Genomic DNA, 20,726 nt, shown 5'->3' with positions numbered 1-20,726 from the left:
TTATTTATTTAGTATGTGTGTGGTTTGGTCTCTCCCTACCCGTATCTAGAATGTCCACCTCCTGGGAGCAGGGGATTTGGTCCGTTTATTCATTTGTTTGTTTTAACCGATGCACCCCTAGAACCTAGAACAGCGCCTGGCACGTAGTAGGTCCTCACTAAATATTGGTCGAATGGATCCATCCACCCATCCGTCACTCCTTCGTGGCCATCCTCGGGGGCCACTCTGCCAGGCCCCGGGCTAGATCGGAGGAGGCGGAACACCCCTTCTGGGCCTCCTGCTTAGGATGCGGTCAGTTTGGGCAGAGCCATGAACTGACGAGGGCCGACAGCGTAATAAGTGCTGCGATGGAGGGAGGGCAGGGCAGTGGGCAGCTCACTGCAGGGCTACCAGCCCAGCCCAGGGGCCAGAAAAGAGGACCAGTCAGCTGAGGTCTAAGAAAGGAGGGGAGATGGCCTTGTGAGTGTGTGTGAGGGCTTTCCGGGGGGCTGGAAGGGGGTCAGCCTGGCTAGGTCACACCGGCATGGGGTGCTGCTGTCCTGGGGAGTGGACCTAGCATTGCACCCCCCCCCCCACAGGGTAATAGTAATAGGAATCCTGGAGGTGGTGATGGGGGAGGGTGCTGTCGGTGGGGGCAGTGTGTGTGTGAGGGTGAAGAGTAGGGATGCTGGGGGCGTCTGCCAGTCCGGCTGGAGCCGCAGGGTTAGATGTGGGGTGGTGGGCAGAGGGAGGTGCGGCTGGGGAGACAGGCTGGGGCCTGTGCGTAGGGGCTTGGGGATGGGCTAAGAATTTGTACCTTCCCCACGGGGGTGGAAGGACTGCTGGCAGCTTCTGGCTCTGGGGGCTCGTCCTCTGAGGTCCTGTCCCAGCCTCGAGAGGCTGACCGGATGGGAACCACTGTCTTCTGTAGATGAGGCCACTGGGGCCCTGCGGGGGCAAGGCCGGCCTCAGGGCTGCCCCACCAGGAGAGGCACCCAGGCGTCCCGTCCTGGGCTGGTGCTCTGGGCACTCACCAAAGCACTGGATGTCCTGGGGACTCTGGGGTCCTCTTTCCCCTCTCGCCTGGGGAAGCAGGGTCTTCAGCCACACTCATGGGGTTGCCAGGGAGTCTGGTCCTGGCCTCTACCCCAGGCTGAAGGCCCGAGACATCACACTAAGAAAGCAAAACCAGAAAAGTTCGTCTTGAGCGATGGTGAGTGAACACCTGGGGGAACTGGAGGCAGGAAGGCTTCACTGGTGTGGGGTGGAAATCAGAGACCGCCTGGAGGAGGAGGGCTGGGCTGGGGATAGGTGTGCTTCGACTTGAGTAGGAAGGATGGTCTGAGGCAGACATCTCTGTCTTTGCCTTTCTTGGTCTTTCTCTCCATCTCTGTCCTCTGTCTCCATTTCTTTCTCTGCCTCTCCTCTCTGCCTCCACCTCCTGAGCCCAGTGCCGGGGGAACTGAGGGCAGAGAGGAACCATCCGACGACGTGCCTTAGCTAATTACTTGACTGCAGGCATAAAAGGAGGGTTAGCTGGGGTCTCGCGGGGTCCTCCCTGACTCCCTAATCCTGTGGCCCCTTTTCCCTGGCACGGAAAGATGGATTCGTTCTGAGTCCCTAATTAGCTAATTATGCCTTGGCTCAGTGGCCCTGGGACTCCCTGGGCCCAAGGGAGGGCTGTGGAGTGAGCTGGGGCCTGGCTTGGCAGAGGGAGGAGGGGAAGGGGGACAGACGGGCTGCCCTTCAGGGAAGCCAGCCAGGCAGGTTTTGAGGAGCCTTTCAGAATTTCAATATCCTGGAGAACAAGGGAAATGTAATTAATCGAGCAACAAAGGCTGGGGGGTGGGGGGGGGGCAGCCATGGAGCAGTCAGGCTGGGGTGGCTCAGAGCCACCTGCTCCCTCAAGGCCTTTCTGACCCAACCCCTTCTCACATGGCTGGTTGCGTCCTGCCGCTGTCCCATCCTCTAGAACTGCCCTGTCCAAGGGCTTGGCCTGCTTAGAATCTGCTCATGGCCTTCCCTGACCAGTCCCCTAGCCCAGGGCCCCTCGCTCCTTAGATCCCGCTTTGCGGCCACTCCCAAGCATGGCCTCGATGCGCTCTCTGAACGGTCATACCTTTGTGCGTTTGCCACAAGCTCCTGTCATCCTGCAGGGCCCAGCTCAAGTCAGTCCCTCCAGGAAGGTGCCCGGATTTGGATGGATCGCAAGGGTGCTTGGTCTATTTCCTTGTTTCCCTTCCCAACACTCCCTGGGCTATCCCTATTGAGGGTGAGGGTAGGGGTGGGGTATTTAGCCCTCAGTCACCCTGGCCTGCTCTCAACTGGAGGCAGCAGCCTGCCAGGGAGACCCACTGCCTTCTCCGGGAGGAGGCTGACCTAGTTTTGTGGGGAGGGAGGACGGGGCAGGCATTAATTATTGATTGGAAATCACTCCACACAGAGCTCGTGATGCAAATCTGAAATAACTACCCTCGTTAACAACCACCTTAGCATCACCCCTGGAATAAATAAAAATCTGAATAGGGCCACTGTTCTCCTTGTCACCATCTTTTCATCCTCCCTTCTCCAATCTTCCATTCTTTCCTCATGACTCATCACGTATTCAACAAATGTTGGCTGAGGCTTTGTTCTGGGCTAGGAACTGCTGGGTTCTGAGAATGCTGACTGGACACAGGTCCTGCTCCCAGGAGCTTACAGCCCAGTGGAAGAGGAAGGGGTAAACAAATAATAATACACTAGCGCTAGAAGGCTACGTAGTGAATGGGGCCTCCAAGATTGTGTGGTATGCAACTTGCACAACTGTGCAAGTCACCCTAGGTCAGAGGTGGTGAGATTGCCCAGAGCAGAAGAGAGAGGGATGGACTCTACCTGGGATGGAATAGGGGAAGTCTTTACAGAGGGAAAATAGAGCTTCAGCTGGGCTGTGGTGGTTGAATAGGGATTCACCAGGCATAAGAGAGATGGAAGAGTGTTCCAGAAAGCATGAGTAAAAGCATGGAGGTGTGAAATCCCATAATATGTTTAGGGAACTTCAAATAATTTGGCACTGCTAACCATAGGATGCAAATTGGTGAGAGGGTGTGTGTGTGTGTGTGTGTGTGTGTGTGTGTGTGTGTGTGAGAGAGAGAGAGAGAGAGAGAGAGAGAGAGAGAGAGAGAGAGATCTGAAGCTAGAGAGGTAGGTAGAGTCAGATCTCACAGGAGCTTGGAAGGTATGTACTCAAGAGTGACCCATCACTCCTGACCCTCTTTGGGACCACAGACACTGGTGTGGATCTTCTCCCAAGAAAAATTCATGGTATTGTACCTGCACATTTTACAGCAATTTCATAAGGTTCACCTCCTGCAGTCCTTCCAGGCTGTTGTCAAGAATTGTCCCTGTTGTGTCCTGGGCTCTGTTTTTCCTGGGCTGGCTTCAATTGTAGGCAGGTGCTGCCCTGCTGAGGCAAGATGGGCCCAGCAGCTCCGGCCTTAAGTCTGCCCAGCTGGCAACCTCTGCACAAAGAGAGCATTTCCCCCTGTAGTTCCAGCTGAAGTCTCAGGGTTGACCCTCATTGGTCCTGGCTGGGGTCACATGCCTATTCTGGACCAATCACTGGGGCTAGAGGAACGGGATGTGCTGATTGGTCAGGCCCATGTCATGTGATCTCCACGGCAGCCCAGGCAAACCATGGGGACTAGAGTGGGGGAGTGGGGATGTTTTCTTAGGGCTGGGAAAGGTGGCTGGGCCAAACCAGGGAGGTGACCCATCTGCCTGGGGTTTGTGCTCCTGTGGATTCTGCATTGACTGGGGTGTCCAGAGCTCCATTCGTGGAGTCAAGGGGGCAGATGGAGGGGTGGGGGGTGCCAGGGGTTGGGACTGAGCCTGTGGAAAGGGAGAGGGCATGTGGATGGGTCAGCCCAGGGCAGGGGGGGCCGAAGGGAAGGATAGGGAAGTAGATGTGAAGGGTGGTAAGAGTGGGATGGGGCTGGAAGTGGAGTGCGTTCCCCCATTTGCTCTGTGGGGTGGGAGCGTCAGGAGAGTTGGGTGCGGCTCTTGAGCTGGGGAACCTTTGCAGGGTGGCTGCTGTCTTCTTGGGCCCCTTTGCTGAGGACCTTCTCTTCTAAGAGGGGAAGGGACTGGCTCAAGGTCTCTGAAGGACATCACATTTTTGCATTACCCAGAAGAGAGTTTGGCACATAAACAGTGTCCCATAAACACCTGCTTTTTCATCCGGAATCTGGTGAAAGAGTGGTGGGGCCCAGAGCCATTTCTGCGGCCTCTGGGCAGAGGGGCAGACATCAAGGAGAAGGTCTGCTTAATGGCCCCTGAGCAGGCTGGGAGCCCCAAGGAGCCCCTGCCCGCGTGTCCCCACCTCTCCTCTCCATGCCCTTGTCTCTGTTTCTCTAACCCTGCTCTCTCTCTGTCCTCCTGGGACCTCTGCTCCCAAGGCTGACAGTCTCTCTACCCTCCCCCACTCACAGGTATGCGGATCTTGGTGAACCTGCTCCTGGACACGCTGCCCATGCTGGGGAATGTCCTCCTGCTCTGCTTCTTCGTCTTCTTCATCTTCGGCATCATCGGCGTGCAGCTCTGGGCGGGCCTGCTGCGTAACCGCTGCTTCCTGGAGGAGAACTTCACCATGTGAGTGCCGCCCCCACCACCCGGGTGGCTGCCAGCCAGCCAGCTTTGCCTGGGGCGGCAGGGGTGCTGGATGTTTTAGGACGGGGAGGGTCTCCCCATGGAGCACCTGGTCCCAACCCTTACTCCCAGGAGTGGAGAGAAGCCAAGGAATGTGCTCAGGTGTGCTGGTGGTGGGTCTCCCGTGAGTGGCTGAACACTAAAAGGAGCACAAAAGGCCACTGAGCTCTCAAAATGGGTATCACAGAGTCCCGGGCTCAAATAGGCCCTCAGGTGCGAATTCAGCTCCTAGTGACTCTTACTTCATACACAGTTTTAACTTACTCGGTAATTGGGAATGGGGCCAGCAGAGTGGAAGCGGCAAACTGTGGGCTCCAACAGGAGGGAAAAGGACAGCTGAGACCCAAGCAGACGTGATGCCAACACGGAATAATAAGGCATAAGAAGGAATAAGAACCCTCAAAGGCAGACACCGAACCTGGCCCAATTCCAGCACAGACATCCCTCTTGGTGACTCCCAGTCATCCAGGAAAGGTCAACTCACAGTCGGCCCGTTTGCCTTGATAAGCGGGTGGGTGGGCTCCCCACCCCAGAGAGGTGATTGTCGAAAGCCGCTCAACAGAAGTCCAGCTCTGGCTCTTGGAGGAGTCGGGTTGAGTTGCCTGGGAGAGTTGACATCTGTGGAATTTCCGCGGTGAGGGAGGAGCGACGTGTTTGGGCGTGCGTACCCGCATGGATGCGTCTGGACGGGAGGATGCTGACACGCTGTTGCGCCTCGGCGGGCTCCTGCCCTGTGCCAGGCCCTGGAGGGACCGAACCAGCCTCTCGCTCGAGAGCAGCACTCAAGTGTCAGCTCTTGCCAAGCCCGTGCTTAGTGCTCAGGACACAACAGAAGGCAGAGTTCCTGCCCTTGGGGAACTGGTCACAGGTGCCTCCACCAAGGGGCTCTCGTGGACGGAGGACGACTGCGGGAGGCTTGGGACGCCCTCCAGGGTGGGCTCAGCTTTCTCTCACATGTCCTGTCAATTGTAGAGAGGAAGCTAACCCTGAGAGCCGGGGTGAGGATGGGGGAGGCGACCGGTTCACCCTCCCATTGCCCCATTGCCACGGGGACCAGAGAAGGGGCACCCTTGTGGGAAGGATCCCGTGGGCATGTGGGGGCCTACTCTTGTGTCAGTCACTTGGAAGAGGTGGGCCCCACAGCAGCAGGAAGCGGGGGGCACCCACTTCTCCTGGGCTGGTCTTCAAAGATGGAGGTGTGTGGGTATGAGCTCTCAGCTTTGGGGGTTCAGGACAGTTCCAGACCCCTCTGTCCCACACGGGTCTTTCCTTAGGTCATTCCGTGGCCTCCTCCTCATTGTCCCGCCTCAGCCCCAAGGTCACCACCTGCTGGAGGCCTTCCCTCACCACCCCCTTACTCCCAGACACTCTGTTGCATTAGCCTGCTTGATTTCCTCCTGAAATTACACTGGTGAGTTCACTTACTTGGTTGTTGGGTGTCTCTAGACTGGTGTATTTACCTGGTTAACAATGATGAGGTGCTCCAGCGCAACAGGTGTGACTGAGGTAATGCTTAAATCTGACCCCTTGTGGAGACTGGGAGGCAGAGGCCAAGAGAGGGGTATCTTGCTCCAGGGCAAGGTTGGCAACATCAGAGCCGGTGTGAGAACCCAGGTTCCCCTGCCTGCAGCGCCTGCCTCCGGTGAGGGTGCTCAGAGCACCCCTTCAGTCTCATGAGCCCTTGGGGAGACCCCACACGGTCTGTTTGAGGGTTCTGGGGCACAGAGTCAGGACAGTACTGCCCAGCTAGGAAGTGGCGGGGCCCGGAATCTGAACCCAGGACTGATATCCTCTGCAAGGCGTCTGGTCCCTTCTCCCGGATTCCGTCTGAAGGCCGTTCGCATCCCAGACAGACTTTAAATATGCGAATTGCTTTGACAATGTGTCTTGAGGGTGTTTTACACCAGGGTTTCTTATTCCACGGATAAAAGGCAGTTCATCTAGCCAGCCCCTGTTGATGGACGTTGCGTGGTTTCCAAGTTTTTGTTCTTCCGTACGGGGCTGCAGGACGCATCCTGTACACGTGTGATCCTTATATACACGTGGGATCAATGGCTAGACTCATCATCGCCGGTCAAAGTGTATGTGTATATATACACACACACACATATATTTTAAGGTTTATTTATTTATTTTGAGAGAGAGGTTGCATGTGTACAAGTGCCCGCATGAGTGGGGGAAGGACAGAGAGAGAGAGAGGGAGGGTGAGAGGATCCCAAGCAGGCTCCGTGTTGCCAGCCCAGAGCCCAGCTTGAGGCTTGATCCCATGAACCATGAGATCACGACCCAAGCCTAAACCAAGAGTCGGATGCTTAACTGAGAGCCTCCCAGGCACCCCAACGTGTATGTATATTTTTATGCTTCTTTCTTAAAGGTACAAATTGCGTTTAGCGGTGGACACAACTAAAGTGTAAAGCTGAATGATGTTTTACGTGGGTCCACACCAGTGTGAAGCTACCCAGAGAAACTTAGGGGGCCTAGGGAGGCTCCCTCCTGCCCCTTGCCGGTTCCTGTCCCCCTCACCCCAAAGCGGCCACTGTTCTGACCTCTATCGCCGTAGATTTGTTTTGCCTGTTCTTGAGGTTTCTTTAAATGCAGTCATACAAGATGCTACCTTTTGTGTCTGCTTCTTTGGCTCAGTGTAATGTGTCTTTGTGATTCACCCACGTTCTTGTGGGTTTTATTTCTTTTTCATTGCTGTGGGTATATATTGAGCAAATATACGACTACTTATTTTTTTTTTGTTTTTTCATTCTACTGTTGACTTGGGTTGTTCCTGTTTTTTTTTTTTTTTTTTTTTTCTTTTTTGGCTCTTATGACTCATGCGTATTCTCGTACATATCTTTGGTGGATATAGCCATCCTTTCTTTTGGGTAAATACCCAGGAGTGGAATTGTTAAGGGTGCACGTACGTTTAGCTTTAGTAGATTTTGTCAAATGGCTTTCCAAGATCGTTGCGTTCAATGTCGGCTAGCAAAGTCTGAGAGCTCCGGTGGCCCGGCATCCTCAGCGACATTTGGTAACGTCAGTCCTTTTCACTGTCACTCTTCCAGGGAGAGTGCAGTGGTACCTTATTGTGGTTTTAATTTGTTTTGCCCTGATGACTAGTGACGGTTGGCACTTTTCACATGTATCCTCTTATGAAGTGTCTGTTACAGTCTTTTGCTGTTTTTAGATTGGGTGGTCTTTCTTTTTATTATAAATTTGCAGTGGTTCTTTGTATTCTCGATTTGAGTCCTTTGGTGGATAGATATGTTGAGTCCTTTGGTGGATAGATAGATATGTCTCTTTTTTTTTTTTTTTTTTTTTTTTTTCAACATTTATTTATTTTTGGGACAGAGAGAGACAGAGCATGAATGGGGGAGGGGCAGAGAGAGAGGGAGACACAGAATTGGAAACAGGCTCCAGGCTCTGAGCCATCAGCCCAGAGCCCGACGCGGGGCTCGAACTCACGGACCGCGAGATCGTGACCTGGCTGAAGTCGGACGCTTAACCGACTGCGCCACCCAGGCGCCCCGATAGATATGTCTCTTAATGGTGCTGTTGGACGATGAAGCCCTTAGTTGTAATGAAGTCCAGATTACCAGTCGTTTTTTCAGTATTGCTTTTTGTGTCCAGTTTAATCTTTTCTTAACCCAAGGTGATGAAAATATCCTCCAGTGTTTTCTTTTAGAAGCTTTCCTGTTTTATCTTTCACATTTGGGTCTGTATTCCGTCTCTTAGTGTGGTATGTACAGATTCCCTTTTTGTACAGATATTCAGTTGTCCCAGCAGCATTGGTTGAGAAGTCCACCCTTTTTCCACTGAATTGCAGGGGTGCCTTTATTACTGCCAGGTGGCCATTTGTATTTGGGTCGGATGCGTACGTGTTCATTGTTGGCGGATGCCGCTAAATTGCCCCCCAAAAAGTTTATATCAATATATACTCCCACCAACAGTGTATGCGCATGTGTGTTTGTGCTCACTCTTTTCTGCACTCAGTACCATCGGCCTGAAATATTTGCCATTTGGATGGGTGTAAAATGATCTCGGTATTAGTTTTGTTTGCATTTTCCTGTTATCAGTCAAGTGAGCGTCTCTTCCTGTATATTGGTACGTTGGCTTCCCCCCACCCCCCGCCAAGCATCTTGGCCATTTTTATTTCTTCTGTGAAATTTTTCTCTTTTCTTCTCTTTTCTTTTCTCTTTTCTTTTCTTTTCTTTTGTCCTTTTACCCCCTAGTGGGGGCACAGGTGGTTTTGAGTGACAGGTGGTTTTAACATAGTCTAGATGTCTTCTATTTGTTTTATATATTGCCAATACTTATCCCAGGGCAGTGGCAATCTCTAGCTTGTTTTTGTAAATAAAGTTTTATTGGAACACAGCCATACCCACTTGTTTACCTATTTCCTATGACTGTTTCGCATTTCAAGAGTGCAGTTGAGTAATTGGCACAGAGACCATATGGCCCTATCTGGCCCTTTACAGAAAAAGTTTGCCTGCCTCTACTTTTTATTTATTTATTTATTTATTTATTTATTTATTTATTTATTTAGCTTGTCTTTTTACTTAGTATGCTCTCTTTTGTCTCATAGAAGTTTTACATTTTTATATAGTCAATCTTGAACTTTGCCTTTGTAGAATTTGGATTTGTAGATTTTATCCAGGAAAGCCTTACACGTATATCTTTTTTTTCCTCAATTATTTCTTTTAAGTTTATTTATTTCATTTGAGAGAGAGAGGAAGAGAAAGAGAGGAGGCAGAGAGAGAGGGAAAGAGAATGAATCCCAAGCAGACTCTGTACGGGCAATGTAGAGCCTGATGCGGGACTCAAACTCATGAAATGTGACATCGTGACCTGAGCCCGAAACCAAGAGTCAGACACTTAACTGACTGAGGCACCCAGGTATCCCAGGCCTTATATATCTTGAGTTAACAGAAATATTTCCCATTCTCTTGTAATATTTTTGTGATTATGTTTGTTGCATTTATGATTTTTAATCCACCAGAAGTTTATTATTTTAAATTTTGTAATATATTTTGCTTAACCTAATATATCCAAAAGATTACTATTTTCAATGTGCAATCAATATAAATAATTAATAATGAGATTATTTACATTCTTTTTTTTTTCTTTTGATACCAAGTCTTCAAGAAGTTTATTTTTGTATATGGTGTGAGGTAGGGATCTATTCTTTTTCCAGATAACAGTTGTCCCAGAAGCATTTATTGTTTAATTCTTCTTCTCTCCATGGATCTGAAAAGGTGTTTCTGTAATAGACTAAGTTCTGTTTTATGTATGGGTTTGTCCCTGTGCTCTGTGGTGTTCCATGAATCTTTCTGTTCCTCTTGCAATACTATACACTCTAGTAATAATTGTAGTTGTATTTTGCTTTCTTGTAAGACTGGACTCCACTCCTCTTTCTCCTTTTAAAAAAACTGTCTTGCCTATTCTTCCATCCAGATAAATCCTAGAACCATCTGTCCAGGTTCCACAGACACAAACAAGTTGGGATTTTGATTGGGTTGCAATGACTCATTGTTTAACCTCACAGGACAGGTAGGGCAGAGATTGTCATCTCTGTCTTACAGATGAGGAAATTGAGGTCTGGAGAGAGGAAGTTAACAGCCCAAGGTTACATAGATGGGAAGGGGTGGGGCAGGCAGAGGATCAGATCCTCGTCTGTTGGATCAGTAGAATTCAACGTTTGTTGATTAAACGTGTACTCTGTGCTGACCAAACAGTGTATGGGGACTGGGGAGCCTGAGACCCCGTCCTTGTCCTAAAAGAGCTTCAGGCTCCAAGAGAAGTTGGGTACATATGCCCTAGGAGCAATGCGGGTGTGTGCAGGGCACAGTCTGGCCACAGCGGGTCAGGGACTAGCCCTGCTCCATCCTGGGGAGGCCCCCTTAGGGAAGGGACCCTAGAACTGACTGCAGTGGGTCAGTGGGAGATTTTTTGACCATGGGGAAGGGCGTCCCAGGTAGGGGAACAACATAGGCCAAGGTCTAGAGGCAGTGACAGGACCTGTTGGGACAGTTCTGTCACACTACGTGGCCTTTCCCCTTCCTGCTCCTCCTGGTGGTGACCCCTCCCCTTCTCTTCTCCCCCCCCCCCCGCCATCACCTGTGCACAGACAAGGGGATGTGGCCCTGCCCCCCTACTACCAGCCAGAGGAGGACGACGAGATGCCCTTCATCTGCTCCCTTTCGGGGGACAATGGCATCATGGGCTGCCACGAGATCCCCCCACTCAAGGAGCAGGGCCGTGAGTGCTGCCTGTCCAAGGATGATGTCTACGACTTCGGGGCGGGGCGCCAGGACCTCAATGCCAGCGGGCTCTGCGTCAACTGGAACCGCTACTATAACGTGTGCCGCACGGGCAGCGCCAACCCCCACAAGGGTGCCATCAATTTCGACAACATCGGCTACGCCTGGATCGTCATCTTCCAGGTAAGGCCGCTCAGGCCTGGCACCAGCGCACAGGCTGGGGCCCGGGAGACTGGAGTGGGGTGGGGTGAGGGGCGGGGGGAACAGCTTCTTCTGGCAGGGAGGGCTCCGTGCTAGGTGTTGGCCGCCTGTTTCATTGAAATCTGCCCGACTTGCTGGCGCGATGGGCGTTATCGTGCCTCTATTGTAGACAGAGCAACTGAGGTTCGAGAGAAAGGAAGCAAGCTATTTGATGGATCACATGCTGGTTAGTGGAGAGTCAGGATTTTAACCCCGGGCCGGGTGCCCCCAAAGCCTGTGCTCTTTGTGGAACCCCAAGTTGCCTGGGGACCGATGGATCCCGGCAGTGAGGTACAGACCTAGAGGGGAGAGACCAGACTCGCGCCTGTTAGAGGGGCTGACCAGGCAAGGCCTGCACACAGGACGTGGGGGAAAAGACATTCCTGGTGGAGGTGACCACCTGAGCCAAGGCCTGAGTGCAGGGAAGGTTCAAGGTGAGCACCAAGGAGCTGTCTGTCTGTCTGGGTAGAATCTCTCGGACCTTTTTCGTTGATCAGTCAGTAAGAAATACATTTTACTCGGTGCACACATATACCCACACTCACAGTGTTAACTTTACTGTGTGCCTTGCACGGCCCCACTGCGCTGCAGACGACCGGGGTGGGGCGTGTTGAGGAAACGGGGGCTCCAAGACTGGGTACCGCTTCCCGCCTCTGTGCTTCAGTTTTTCACCTTTAACGTGGGGGTAAGAACAGCCCCCTCTCACCCTGAGTGGCTGAGAAGAAGAAGCTAGATGCTGGGAGCCGAACAGTCAGCAAAGTGTGGAGTGAGTGCTTGGTAAAGGTCACCTTCCTGCTGCCCTCGGAAGGAAGAACAGGGCTGGAGCAGGGGGTGGTGGCTGAGAAGCCCCGAGAAGAGGGGAGGGCCTTATCAAAGCGGCTGCTCTGTGTGCTTTGCTCTGGGGAGCATCGAGATCACAGAATTCAGAGCTGCAAGGCGTGATGTGATGTGATCACAGCCCGGCAGCTGTGTTTTGAGACCCTCAGCCCCCAGGGGTGTGAATGGGTTGCCTGGGAGAGGGCAGTTGCTAGGGAGCGCCCAGCGTTTGCTTTGCCCGAGGCTGCTCTGCCTCCCTCTCTGGGAAGGAGAACGGGGGCAACAGTCACACCAGCCCCATCATAGCCACACTCCTGGGCTCAGCTGAGCTGTACCCTAGGCCCAGCTGGTGAGCTGGAGTTGGAGTCCAGGGCCCCCTGCTTCCAGCCCTCCTGCCTCGGTGAGGGAGACTGGAGAGGGGCAGGCTCTGGAGCAAGAGGGACCAGGCTCAAGTCTGGCTCCCCGCCTTCCTGGCTGTGTGACAGAGGGCAAATACTGGAACCTCTCTGAACCTCAGTTTTCTCACCCGTGTATGGGCGACGAGGATGGCCGTCCCATGGAGCCTCGTGGAGAGTTCGAGAGAGAATGTGTGCCCAGCAGTCTGGCACACAGTGGGGCCTCTGTCTGGGGCGCTGCGTTGGTCGCCTGTCTTTCCTGAGGGTGCCGCCTTTCCTGTCTCAGGCTCACCGGTCCTCTGCTCTGTTCTGGCTGCAGGTGATTACCCTGGAAGGCTGGGTGGAGATCATGTACTATGTGATGGATGCTCACTCCTTCTACAACTTCATCTACTTTATCCTGCTTATCATAGTACGTGTCAGGGTAGCTGGGGCTCTCTGGGGAAGCTCACGGACCCAGGGACCAGGGATGGGACTGGGGGGTTCCCAGGGAGCCCCTCAGAGCCAAGAGAGCTGAGTGGGAGGGAGCAGGAGGGGCAGGGTTTCTTTTTTTTTTTTTTTTATTTTAAGTCATCCGTACACCCAACACGGGGCTCGAACTCACAGTCCTGAGACCAAGAGTCGGGTGCTTCACTGACTGAACCAGCCAAGCCATTTTTAAATGCCTCCGAGCAGCGGGTGACTGAAGGGACTCATCAGCGCGGCTGCGGGAAGCATCCATCACTCTCGATTGCCTTCATTTCTCATTTCTGGGCGTTTAAGACCATCTAGTCGCTCCTGCTCGTGTTTCTCTGCCTCGTAGTCTCTGGGAATACATTCTTCTCACGACCGTAGCTAGGTGCAGCCCCAGGATGGGAGCTTGTCTAGGGCTCCAGCTTGTTCCTCTTTTCCCGTGGTGGGAAGGGGAGATGCTCTGAAACAGAAGCCCGGGGCTGCTTCCCCACAGGGCTCCCTGAAATTCTCGGATGCAGGGGGCGGGGGTGGCTTAGGGGGTGGAGGCAGGGCTCTGTCTGCCTCACGGAGCAGGGTCCTTCCGGGAAGCCCCTCCTGCCTCCCTCCACAGTCTGCCCAGAGCGAGCTTATCCACCTTGTCATGCCTGACCGCGGCTTCAGCCACAGCACGATCCCCAAAATGTCAAGGTGATTCTCTCCTGGGCGAGTCAGTGCTGGCTCACTCCCTACTGCTGTGAGGCTGGATTCTCTGGTGTCCCGATGGTGGGAGAGGGCATGCTTGGCTCTCTGGGGCAGCACCTTTTCCTGAGCTGTTGGGACCTTGACCTGAGGGTTCAGGACAAGCTGGCAAGTGACCCGAGACGTACCTGCTGTTGGTTTTGCTCTGATGCCTTCCTGGGGGACGCGGGGGCCTTGGACCTGTAAAGAGACCCCCAGATAAAAAGAAGGGGGTTGAGACTTTGTTCAGCATTGCCCTTCATCCATTGGTTTGTTCATTCCCCAGCACCATCAGGGAGACCTGCCCTGCTCCAGGCCCTGAGCCGAACACTGGGCACTGAGCAGTGAGGTGGGCCCAGCCTTGTCCTCGAGGAGCTCACAGTCTTGGGCGGGGGGCGGGAAGATGGGCTACGCTTGACATTGACCAGACAGCATATTAGGAGCCACGGCAGAAGGAATCCTGAGAGGTTGAGGGAGCCCAAAGGAGTTTTCTAATCTAGCTTGGAGGAGGAAGAGGGGAGTGGGAGGCTTCCTGGAGGAGGTGATTACCAGAACTGAGCCTTAAAGGCTGAGGGCAGGCAGCCAGGGGGAGAGCCTCTTGGGCAGGGGGCAACTTGCAGAGACCTTGACATGGACAGAGTCCTGACTGGAGGCACTTCGAACCACTGGGGTTGCTGGAGGAGCCTCAAATTCCAGAGAAGCACTGGAGAATGTGGTCTGCCCCTCCTGATAGAGTTAGGGGTGGGGATGTCAAGTTGATAACTCCCAGCGTGACACGAGCCACGTCTGTTAGCTCCCCCGAGTCCCGTGGGGGATGGTGACGGCACCTAGGCTTATGGGTTCTCAGGAGGATTAGATGAGACAGAGTCTGAGGCCTGAATGACCCCTGGCACACAGTAAGCCTCAATAAATGTGCCCTGCCACTTTTACTGCTGGTATTTTTGGGCCCCAGGTGGCTCTGTCACAAGAGAAAGGGTACTGGCAGGGGGCTGAGGATGTTGAACTTTTCTGGGTGCTGGGAAGGGTCCGGAGAGCAAAGCCTGAACCACCGGGCTTCCATTTTGCCCTCACAATCCTGGCCATGCAGGGCCACCTACCCATTCTGTTCCTCAGGTGAGGATCCTGAGCCCCAGAGAGGTGAGAGGTCCCCAGCCCTCAGACTCTGGTGCCCAGCGCTCCCTCTGGTTGGAAACTTGTTAAGCTTGTCTTGCCTGAGCCTTGGGTTTTACAGACGGGGAAACGGAGGTCCAGAAGGAAGGGGGGAGCTGCCTGGGTCACAGGGGCAGTGGCTGTAGAGGCAGGCTGTCTAGAAGCCTGATAGGTGTGAGCTCCCAGAGAGAAGGGTCTGCACCCTCTCCTTCTTGGTGACCCGTCACAGGGGCCCGATGCACAGCAGATCTCCAGGAGACGCTGGTGGAAGATAGAACCGAGAGGGCCAATGAGGGGCATCTTTGTACCTGGGGATTTTCTCAGGGTCCTCCAGCCAGGAAGCCCTCCCCTCAGCCCTCGATAACCCTAGAAGCCCAGCTCCCTCTTTGTGACGTGGGGACAGGAGGGGAGGGTGAATCAGTGGCTGGGACTGTGGCCTGCGTGAACTGCCTGGCAGGTAGCCCGGAGGAGGATGAAAAGCTGATAGGTGGACCCTCCTTGCTGGTAGGGCCACTGATCTCTTTCAAGGGCTTAGCGAATGCCAGAGGAGGGGTCTGCCCTCTGGCAACTAGGGCCTACCTGTGCCCTCTGCGGCCTGTGGAGGCCACTGGAACTGGACCCTGCATCATGAGGTGGTGGGATTCTTAGTACTGACTGGGTAGTCTCCCCCACCACCTCCATCCAAGCACAGATAAAGCCACACAAGTAAACCCTGTCTCAAGGAAGCTTCTCTTTTGTCTGGATGCCCAACTGAGGCCAGAGTGAAGGCCAGAGAGGGTAGGGCTGGGGTGGGACTCAGGGCCTGGATAGCCTGAGAGGGTGTGGGCCTCCCTCCCTGGCCTCAGCACTGACGTCCCTGGCCGGGGTCCGAGGGCCTGGGGGATCGGGCTTCAAAGCGGGTCCCAGTGGGGCCTGGGGAGCTGCCTGGGCCACCGCTGTCCTGGGGCCCTGGCCTCCTGTAGGAGCAAGGCCTCAGCAGTCTTTTCCTGTCCCTATCTGTGCCCGTGCCTCTCCGTCTCTCTGGGCCCTCCACCCTCTGCCCCTCTCTCTCCCCGCCTCCTCGCACCCATCACCCTGTGTCTCCCACGCCCTCCGCTTCTGCACTCTCTGAGCCTCCGTCCCTCCCTCTCGGTGTTTCTCCTCATCGTCTCTCTGTCCTTCCTGCCGGCTCTGGCTGTCTGTCTCCTGGCTCTGTCCTGTCCCTGCTCCGTGCCTCGGATTTGTCCCTGCCCCTCTTCCTCCTGTCCTCCTTTCTGCCTCGGTACCCCTCTGCTTCTCACCCCACCTCTGTCACCGCGTCACCACCTCTGCCTCCCCATTTTCTCTCTCTGTCTATCCCTTCATTCCCCTCTCCCCCACGTCTGCCTCCCCCCACCAATCTGTCCCCTCTGTTCCTGTCCCTGTCCCTGTCCTCTCCTCCCGTTGGTCACAGGTGGGCTCCTTCTTCATGATCAACCTGTGCCTCGTTGTCATAGCGACCCAGTTCTCGGAGACCAAGCAGCGGGAGCACCGGCTGATGCTGGAGCAGCGGCAGCGCTACCTGTCCTCCAGCACGGTGGCCAGCTATGCGGAGCCCGGCGACTGTTACGAGGAGATCTTCCAGTACGTCTGTCACATCTTGCGCAAGGCCAGGAGGCGTGCCCTGGGCCTCTACCAGGCCCTGCAGAGCCGGCGCCGGGCCCCGGGCCCGGGGGCGTCCCCCTCCGCCAAGCCCGGGCCCCGCGCCAAGGAGCCCAGGCATTACAGTAAGTGGTCCCGCCTGCCGCCGCCTCCGGGGTGCCCCGTTCAGGCCTCGTGTGCCTCCAGCGGGGGATTCTGGGGACCCCGCGACGGCACCGCTGGCGAACGCGCCCCCCTGTCTCCTCGGCACAGGCAGAGCCGTCCGGCAGGTTGAGAACCCGGGTCTTCCCTCGGGAGCTCCAGTCCGTGCCCCTTGCTCCCTCCCTGCTTTCCTGACCCCCTGCCGGTGCCCGGTCTGGGCTGGCCTTGGGCTGGGGGCACCCAGCACCCCGAGCCCTGGAGGATCCCCTTCCGACCCCAGTGCGGTCACACGTGGACCCAGGCTCCGCCCGGGATTCACATTTGAAAGAAACGGACGGTTGTCTATCCTGTCTGGTAAAACGCTAACGCTCCACTCCTCTCAGCCTGCCTCACGCCCCACGTGGCTTCCTGCTGCCACCACGTGCTAGCACACCAGAGCAGTGACGACCAGCCACCTGGGATAAGGGGGCTGTGGCCACCGTGCTGAGGCATGGTGTGTCGGGGACCAGAGATCTTCTGTCTCTGGGCCGTTAGGCTCAGAAGGGGCTCTCCATTCACTCTCTCGTCTGCTCTAGAAAACAGTCCTGAGAAGAGGGCAGAGTGAGTTATATTATCCCGTTTTCAGATGGGGAAACCAAGGTTCAGATAGGTGAAGGGAGTCACCTGGGGTCACGTAGCGTGTCCGTGACAAAATCCGCATCAGGGACATCAGAGCTGGGTTTGCTGGGCCCGCGTCCAGAGGGAAATGAACGCTCCCGCTCAGCTCCCCACAGAAGGCAAATGCGCCCCAGGAGAGGAGTCCCGCCCCCCAGCTGGTGTCAAGAGGGAAGTCAGCAGGGTCCCAGCCCCGAAGCAGGTGCACAGCATGTGACCTGGACAGCCTGGGCCCCTCTGTGGGCCTCAGTCTCCTGCTCCGTCAGGTCGAGGATGAGGCTCACGCGCAGGGGGAGTCAGCCACCCCCGGGCCCTGCCCCTGCAGCTCTCAAGCCCTGAGATTCTTGGGAGGCAAGCCGGAGAGAGAACTGATGCTTGAAGCTGCCGCCCACCCCTCCTCGGGCGCCAGCCGTCCAGGCGTGGTCTTGCGGGAGGCTCCAGGTGGCCCGTGGGCTGGCCCAGCACGTGGACGGGGCAGCTGGGGTCTGCCTGCAGGGTCCCTGGATGACGCGGGCTTCTTGCTGCTGCCCCCACCCTCTCCGGGGAAGCTGTGTGGAAAGAAGTCCAGGGGGCTCTCTGGAGGGGGACCTTGCCCCCTGCCCCTGGGCCTCAGTACCCTCCTGCTTCCCTGGGAAACAAGTTTCAGGGGGCCCAGCCCCAGGCACGAGTGGGGCTGAGGTGGGCCTTACTGAAGTGGGATTGACCCCGGGCTTCTGCCTGCCCACGCCGGCTCCCAGGGGATGAATGAATCAGAAGCCTCGTCCGGGGCTTCAGGAGATATTGGGAGGCAAATCTGGAAAGGGAGGGTAGGCATTACATGTTTTTCATTCCCTTTAATTATTATTATTCTTAAATGTTTATTTAGTTATTTTGAGAGAGAGAAAGAGAACACGCATGTGGGAGGGACAGGGTAGGGTGGGTAGAGAGAGAGAGAGAATCCCAAGCAGGCTCTGCACTGTGCCCCCATGGGGCTTGATCCCATGAACCCTGAGACCATAACCTGGGCAGACACCAGGACTCAGATGCCAGACGCCTGAGCCACCCAGGCACCCTCCCTTTAATATTACTAATAGCTTTTCTTTGCTTGCACCAGGAAAACGTGTATTTTAGGACAGTACAGGTAAACATAAAGAAGAGACCAAACCACCCAGGAAGAACCTCTCTGACACCTCCTTGAAATGGTTAAAGATGGCAGAACTGTGGTCTAAGTGTGGTTCAGGCTTCTTAAACTCTCCCTGGGGCAGCACAGGGGGTGAACACTTCTGCCCCCCACTCCCTGCTGTGCCTCCCGTCAGCCCCTCCTGCCTGCTTCCCCTGGAGCCATCCCGACTCTCAGGGGGCTTCTGGAGCAAGGGTTTGCCTCCTGCCCAGGGCTCCTGCCTCCCTCCCTCCCCGGGACACAAGCCCCACATACAGGTGGGAGGAGAATTGAAGATGGAGAGGTCACCTTGGCTCTCTCGAAGGGGCGTCCGTCCGCCACATCAAGCTGACTCTTTTAGAAGCTCTTTTAGAAACTCTTTCTCAGCCATTTCCCCAAGTCCAATGTGAGCAAGCAGGACCGTGGGAGGGCTGGGCCTCGGGCCAGGAGATGATGTAGCCAGGACAGGCGACAAACACACGTGCCCCAGGCACTGTTCTAGGCACGCCAACACATCCGCAGTAGAACCCTCCCCACGGCCCTCGCTTGTCACAGGGGCCAGCCAAGCCCAGGGAGGTAAAGCCAATCCCCCAGGAACTACAAGCCACTCGACCTCCTCACCCAGACAGAACCTGAGCCACAGGAACTTGAAGCACACATGTGTCCCAGGGTTAGCTTGACCCCTGGGGTGGGCAGGTCCTGCCCCCTCGGAGCCCCTCAAGCCTGTGTAACCTGAGGCGCCGACCCTGCCTTGTGTTTGCTTCGCAGAGCTGTGCCCTCGACACAGTCCCCTGGACCCGATGCCCCACACACCAGTGCAGCCCATCTCTGCCATGCTGGCCTCCGATCCTGCCAGCTGTCCCCGCTGCCAGCACGAGGGGAGCCGGCGGCCCTCGGGCCCGGGCAGCACCGACTCGGGCCAGGAGGGCTCGGGCTCTGGTGGCTCAGGTGGTGACTCGGAGGAGGTGGATGGGGACGGGGCCCGGAGCAGCGAGGATGGGACCTCCTCAGGCCTGGAGAAGGAGGACGAGGAGGAACAGGCGGACGGGGCGGCCCGGCTGTGCGGGGATGTGTGGCGGGAGACCCGAGCCAAGCTTCGAGGCATCGTGGACAGCAAGTACTTCAACCGGGGCATCATGATGGCCATCTTGGTTAACACCGTCAGCATGGGCATCGAACACCATGAGCAGGCCAGTGGGGGCGGGCGCTGGGCGCGGGGGCGGACATGGGCACGGGGGGAGGGCTGGACGCCTAGGCCCAAGCCGGCCGCACGCAGCCTGGGCTGTTGAACATCCCCAGGGTGTCTGTCTCCCACCTGACCAGGGCCGGGTCCGATTCTGCCCTATGGCCTCAGTGCCCAGCCCCGGGCCCGGCCCAGAGGAGAGGGAAGCTCCAGGTGTGTGCCTAGTGGGTGAGTGAGCGAGGGAGGCGGAGCTGGTACTGGGGCCAGCTGGGTTGAGATCCAGCTCCCGTCTCCTGAGTGGCGCGGCCTGGACACGAGGCACCCACAGCCCTTCCCCCGTCCGTCCTGCCAAACCTGACTTCCGGTCATCGCCTTTCCCACGAGCCCTCCTGTCCATTCTCCCCCAAACAGCTGGCGTGGTCTTTCCCGAGGCCGGGCTTTCCCCTCTCCCCAACCTGCCGCAGCTCCCCATTGCCCTCGGCACAAAACACAGACCTTTCCTCTGACAGCCAAGGTCCCTCTGTGGCAGTGCCTTCAGCAGGTTGGGCGTTCTCCTGTCCCTGATGTCCCCACATAGTCCACCCTCCACGCAGCCCGGCGGCACTGAGGGTGGCCCCAGGGTTGCCCTGCAAAGACTGTCCCCCGTCTCCCTCCTAGGCCAACCCTGTGGTTTCTTCTGTCCTCAGCACTGGGTGCGTGGAGTGCAGAGTGGGTGTTGGCTGAGTTCATGGTGTGTCCCAGGCCCCCTGGGCCATCGGGGTTCAGAGACATGGCCCCAAGGGAGATGGCAGGAGCACAGGGAGGATGTGTAAGAGATAAGAGGCTACTTGTAGGGACACAGGAAGGAGGGCTGTGGGGGGTTAGCACACATGTGCCCAGCAAATAGGTCATACCGTGGGTGACGGCCTGTGTGACAAGTCCATTCCTGGCTCCATTCAAAAAACACCATTTTCTGACTCACCTAGCCCCTGGGTGGGTTTCCTCTGTTGACCTGGCCCCTACCCCGTGAGGGCACCCCGCTTGGCAGCTAGTGACCCTGAGGCCTAGGGAGGGGATGTCACTGATCCAAGGTCCCACAGACAATCGGGTCAGATTTGAACCCACATATATATATATATTTTTTTTAACATTTATTTATTTTTGAGAGACAGAGAGAGGCAGAGCATGAGCAGGGGAGGGGCAGAGAGAGAGGGAGACACAGAATCTGAAGCAGGCTCCAGGCTCTGAGCTGTTTGTTAGCACAGAGGCTGGCTCGGGGCTTACGAACCGCGAGACCATGATCTGAGCTGAAGTCGGACGCTCAACCGACT

At 55.8% G+C, this 20,726-nt stretch overlaps 1 protein-coding gene across 3 annotated transcripts in view; it reads left to right on the top strand.

Annotated features, from left to right (window-relative positions):
* The window catches only part of CACNA1I (calcium voltage-gated channel subunit alpha1 I), a 116,135-nt gene that overhangs the window by 57,871 nt on the left and 37,538 nt on the right, over positions 1-20,726 (top strand). For all 3 annotated transcript variants that reach the window (XM_086712218.1, XM_086712217.1, XM_086712216.1), the window contains 5 exons: positions 4,446-4,605; positions 10,778-11,093; positions 12,681-12,773; positions 16,113-16,425; positions 19,002-19,423. In XM_086712218.1, the coding sequence (XP_086568344.1) occupies positions 4,446-4,605; positions 10,778-11,093; positions 12,681-12,773; positions 16,113-16,425; positions 19,002-19,423 (1,304 nt within the window). The remainder of the gene's footprint in view (positions 1-4,445; positions 4,606-10,777; positions 11,094-12,680; positions 12,774-16,112; positions 16,426-19,001; positions 19,424-20,726) is intronic.

Source organism: Puma concolor, chromosome B4, assembly GCF_028749965.1.
Source record: "Puma concolor isolate L17-30 chromosome B4, mPumCon1.1.hap2, whole genome shotgun sequence".
In the NCBI taxonomy this organism is placed as follows: domain Eukaryota; kingdom Metazoa; phylum Chordata; class Mammalia; order Carnivora; family Felidae; genus Puma; species Puma concolor.
This window is presented reverse-complemented; position numbering and strand designations above follow the sequence as displayed.